Here is a 4,916-nt window from a genome sequence, read left to right as displayed (position 1 = left end):
CCTTTGAGCAGTACCGCCACATGGTCCGAACAAGGGCTAAGAATATGGTGCACGGAGGCAAAAGAGAATAGATTCCTCCATTCGTTCGTAGCCAATGCTCTGTCAAGCCTCACCCTAACATTATTCACACCACTTCTCTTATTGTCATAGGTGAAAGGGACACCCGAAAAACCCAAGTCTACCAGACCGCAAACTTCAAGCATATCCCTGAATGATATCATCTGCGATTCCGGCCTTGGTGTTGCTGAGAAGTGTTCAAAATCCCACATTGCTTCATTAAAATCCCCTATTACCAACCACGGGAGATCGTTTACTGTTTTCAAATTCTGCAGTTTTGTCCACATGAGATGCCGGTTCTCCACCCGCGGTTCACCATACACAAACGTAATTCTCCACTGCTCCACACCTTCATGCACACGGACTAGAGCATCAACATGACGATCATCTTTGTCAAGAACATCTACCACACAGTTTTCATGCCAGTACACGGCTAGGCCACCACTCATACCAGAGCTATCAACACCACAAAAACCCTTAAGACCCAACCTGCCTCTCAACCTCTTCATCTTCGCTTCCTTCTGTCTCGTTTCACACAAAAACACAAACATGGGGGAATGTGACCGACACAAGGTCGTCAACTCTCGAACTGTCCGGAAATTCCCCCCTCCCCGGCGCACTATTATACAATGCTACACATACGTACAACTTTCTTGCCTCTCAAAAAAATTACAATTTTCTTTTCTTTCCTTAAAAGAAAGTACAGTTTGCTTAAGGGGAGTGTTTACAGACGTACGTGGAGGCCTGTTGTAGAATCCTAGGAGAAAATTTTAGGAGCAGTGGTTAGAAGAGAACGTGAGCAACAGACCATGTATCGTCAGTGCGTCAGTGTTTACAGACGTCAAGTTTACGAAGATTGACATCAGAAGAAAAAATGCACCACACTTTTCGAATGGAGGGAGTACTGTGTTTTTGCTGCAGACGATATAACATACATTTACATAAGGAATACTGCGATTTACACACGGGAGAAGGAGACGGACCATCCTATAACATCTAATCTGTACTGTACTAAGCTACTATTGCCAAATATAACAATTACGTATACATATATGAACATGCATCGGTCGACACTTTCTTCCAGCTAGCAGCCTTGCATAGACGGTTGCATGCGCGCCAATGACTTGCATGCATATCATTTCATAGGATATCCCCATCCATGCTGGCGAGCACGCACATGCTTCATATCCATGTACATACCATCTAACTAGATCTTCAAGTGCTTCAGCCTGCAAAAACGAATTAGTTAACAACCCAGATTTCATTCACCGAAGAATCGATGTTATCAACAAGCTACCTATTAATTCGATAAACACGACCGAAGAGGATGCCAAAGGAAGGTACAAACCTGTCGGCCTCGTAGCCAACGTTGGGGCCGGGGCAGGGGGGACGGTAGGCGGGGAAGGGCACCTTGCCGGCCTCGATGTTGGCGATATCACGGACGAGCAGCTCATAGTAGCGCTTGACGTCATCAGCCGACTTGCCGCCGCCAACGGCGTGGGCAACGTTGTGCCAGCGATCGGGCGTGTCCCTGTCGTTTACTGCTAGCGCTTGCTCGAACAGCTTGTTCTGCTTCGGCGTCCACCCCGCCCTCCCAGCCGCGCTCATGGACAACGACGCCATTGATTGGTCGATCAGGAGAGCGCTAGCCACTCACTACCTAGTCGATCGATGCGAGCTATAGTTGGCTGCTGGTGAGATTGTCGAGGAATGAGGTAGAAGGGTGTGAGTAGCGGTGCTACTTATAGGCGGTCCGGGATTGCATGATCGGTCTGGGGGCGGGAGATTGGAATAATATGTATATGGAGCATAAGGTCAAAACTGAGGGAGCTGGAGCGGAAAAAACAAGAGGAACAAGGGGGAGAATCATCAGCCGGCCACTACGAGAGGAGTGAGGAGGAACAAACATTTCTGTCCCCGGGAAGTGGAGGATCTAACTTTTTTATCTCTTTGGGAGGTGGAGCATCTGTGCTCGATCTTCTCCTGCTCAAAGATTCAAAGCATGGGAAATTGTAAATATTTATATGCGCATGTATATGCACCTTCATGATTAAGCATATTTACACCACAAATGTGTCGATTGATGTCTTCTTAGAAAAAACTACTCCCTCCGATCTAGGGTTGAACTAAATCAGCGACAATCAAATATATTTGGAGGTAGTAATTCTTGTTGGTGTTTTGGTTCAACCAACTCTCCTCGCATGATGATCGTGGGTAAATTGCCGATATATTTGTTCGGCTTGCTATTGCTTTGAGTGTGCCATAAAACTCGTTCTCAAAAGAACTTCGTATTCGTGTGAGCAATACATAAATTAGCTAATTACAGCTTGTAAAAAAAGGAGCTAGTTAGAAATTTATTTTAAGAGCATCATGTTGCTATCTCCAAATAGCTAGTTGCAGAGATTGGATTCTATCGTCAGAATACGGGTGTGTGTCGGCCATACGATCCAGTAGCTAGAATATATATCTTGCTTTTTGGATGAGAGAATATTATCAAGAAATCTAGCTCCAACCTGTGTGTGTGACTCTACCTATAGCAAAAAGAAATGTCTTTTTATATTCCGATGGAAAGAAAGAAAAACTGCTTTCCGATAATGAGCGAAAGGAATTTTCCTTTTGTGTATTGCGCTTGGTTGATTCTAGATGACAACATTTCCTTTTAAGTATTCCAATAGTTTGGGTAATAGTTTGTTCCAAAATAGTTTTAGCTTGACCCCACTATAGAAATACTAGAATACAAATGTGACTATATGATACATGTGAGTTCTATTTTTTAAGTGGAATTGTATACACAAATTACAAAACAACAGCAACATGCTACTTGTTGTTATAGAAGATTGTACAGAATCAAACTAGGTGATTACGTATAAGAAATGTATGTAAATGGGGGGGGGGGGGGGGGATATTATAATGTGACACTACATATATTTTTTATTACGTGGATCTTCGTCCTTCCCAAAATATACATCACACTTAAGTTTTGACATTTTTTAGTCTACGATTTTCATTTATAGTATGTTTATAAAATTAGTATAAAGACATGACATTTTTATTTTTGAAAAGGAGGATGACCCCCGGCCTCTACATCTGGGCGATGAATGCAACCATTTTGTTAATTATTCACAAATACCTTACAAACTAATACATCAGTAATTCTAAAGCCGCCATCTTGGTAACATATGTCGCTACTCTTATCCACCTGATGAAGGGCGCCGATTGTCCAAGCCGAATACCATACGGACCTCACACCAAAGCCTAACATCTAACTTCGTAGCCCCCAACCAAGCTGATGCCGGGTTTGGGGGCACACACTGGTCCGAAGCACTCTCAGAGGCCGCGACCGCCGTCTTCCACTGAGCCATCTTCAAAGCAGGCACTGGCGCATTGACCTTGCTAGGCCTGCCGTCAATGCCACCTCCCTACGCGCATCCTTCATCATACATCTCTCGTTGAGACCCTGCCGCGCCACGCCGCTGAGACTCCACATCGTCGATGCGTGACATGAAACGCCGCTCCACCACAAAACCGTCCAATGGTCCCTCTATCCAATGCACACGTCCAAGAATGACGCCCCCAAGGAGGGAACGACGCAAGAGCGCTGCCATCATCCGATCAACTGATCATGGGCTTCCCCCTGAGGTAGCGGGAGGATTTGGGAGCTTCACCTTGGTGATACCTTCATGAAGGCAACGGCACCAAGGGATTTCAACATCACCGGTTCCGACCACCGGCTGAACACCAGGTTTTCACCTGGATCTGTCCCAAGAACATCCACCCGACACCCTGTGCACCGTCCAGACCACCTTCAAAGCTCCAAATCTAGCCACCCAGATTCGGTGACCATCCAAAGCAGCACTGCAACCATGGGAGCCCTGGCACACTGGCCACTACCTGTGCGGGCCACCACTGGAGCCTGGGAGGAGGGTTGCCACCCCACCTCGCCAAACCGCGAGAGCCACCAAGAGGAATCCCGAGCGCTCGTCACCGTCTCTGATCCGACCCAATCCGGAGCCAGAGCCACCAGATCGCCGGTGCAGATCCGCCGTGTACAAGGACAACACCACGCCATGTCGCCGCGGGAAGCTCGAGCTTCACCTGCCACCACCTTCTAGGGCCACCGCCCCGGGATCCAGGTCGGACGTCGCCGCCGCTGCCGAAATGTGCCCACGTAACGCCGTGAGGACGCAACCGTCGTGAGCCTCCGCCGCTATGCCACCGAACCCCGCGGGGGGTGGGGGTGGGGGGACAACGTCAGGGCTCAGATGCGATCTCTGTATGATGTTGCGTGCAAGACAAATCTGGTAGATGCCAAATCCAAAAATGGGAGAGTGATACGTCCATTTTGCATCATGTTTTTCCTATTGTTATTTATATTGTTTTTATCCAGAATAATTCTTTTTGGAGTATTCCTAATGCCTTTTCTCTCATAATATCCAAGGTACACACAAAGAGGGAGAATTCCTCCAGCTGAAAATCTGGACCTGAAAAAGCTACGTTAGGCCACCTATTCTGCACAACTCCAAATGAGCTGAAACTTCACGAGGAATTTTTATGGAATATATGAAAAATAATGGAGCAAATAACTACCGGAGGAGGGCCACATGGTGAGCACAAGACACCAGGGTGCGCCAGGCCCCCCAGGCGCGCCCTGGTGGGTTGTGCTCAGCCCAGCCCACCTCCGGTGCCCATCTTCTGGTATATAAGTCATTTTTACCTAGAAAAAAATTAAGGAGAGGACTTTCGGGACGGAGCGCCGCCGTCTCGAGACGGAACTTGGGCAGGAGCACTTTTGCCCTCCGGCTGAGTGATTCCGCTGGGGGAACTTCCCTCCCGGAGGGTGAAATCATCGTCATCATCAT

The 4,916-nt window shown here is 47.4% G+C and overlaps 1 protein-coding gene across 1 annotated transcript; it reads right to left on the bottom strand.

Annotated features, from left to right (window-relative positions):
• Window positions 1–950: 950 nt before the first annotated feature.
• Window positions 951–1,769, bottom strand: LOC123177661 (protein RADIALIS-like 3). Its single transcript, XM_044591282.1, has 2 exons — window positions 1,406–1,769; window positions 951–1,286 (listed from the first exon to the last, which is right to left on the bottom strand). Exons 1-2 carry the CDS (start codon window positions 1,678–1,680, stop codon window positions 1,265–1,267), a joined length of 297 nt encoding a protein of 98 aa, XP_044447217.1. The 5' UTR covers window positions 1,681–1,769; the 3' UTR covers window positions 951–1,264.
• Window positions 1,770–4,916: the final 3,147 nt, after the last annotated feature.

The sequence above is a fragment of the Triticum aestivum genome, chromosome 1D, assembly GCF_018294505.1.
Source record: "Triticum aestivum cultivar Chinese Spring chromosome 1D, IWGSC CS RefSeq v2.1, whole genome shotgun sequence".
In the NCBI taxonomy this organism is placed as follows: Eukaryota; Viridiplantae; Streptophyta; class Magnoliopsida; order Poales; family Poaceae; genus Triticum; species Triticum aestivum.
This window is presented reverse-complemented; position numbering and strand designations above follow the sequence as displayed.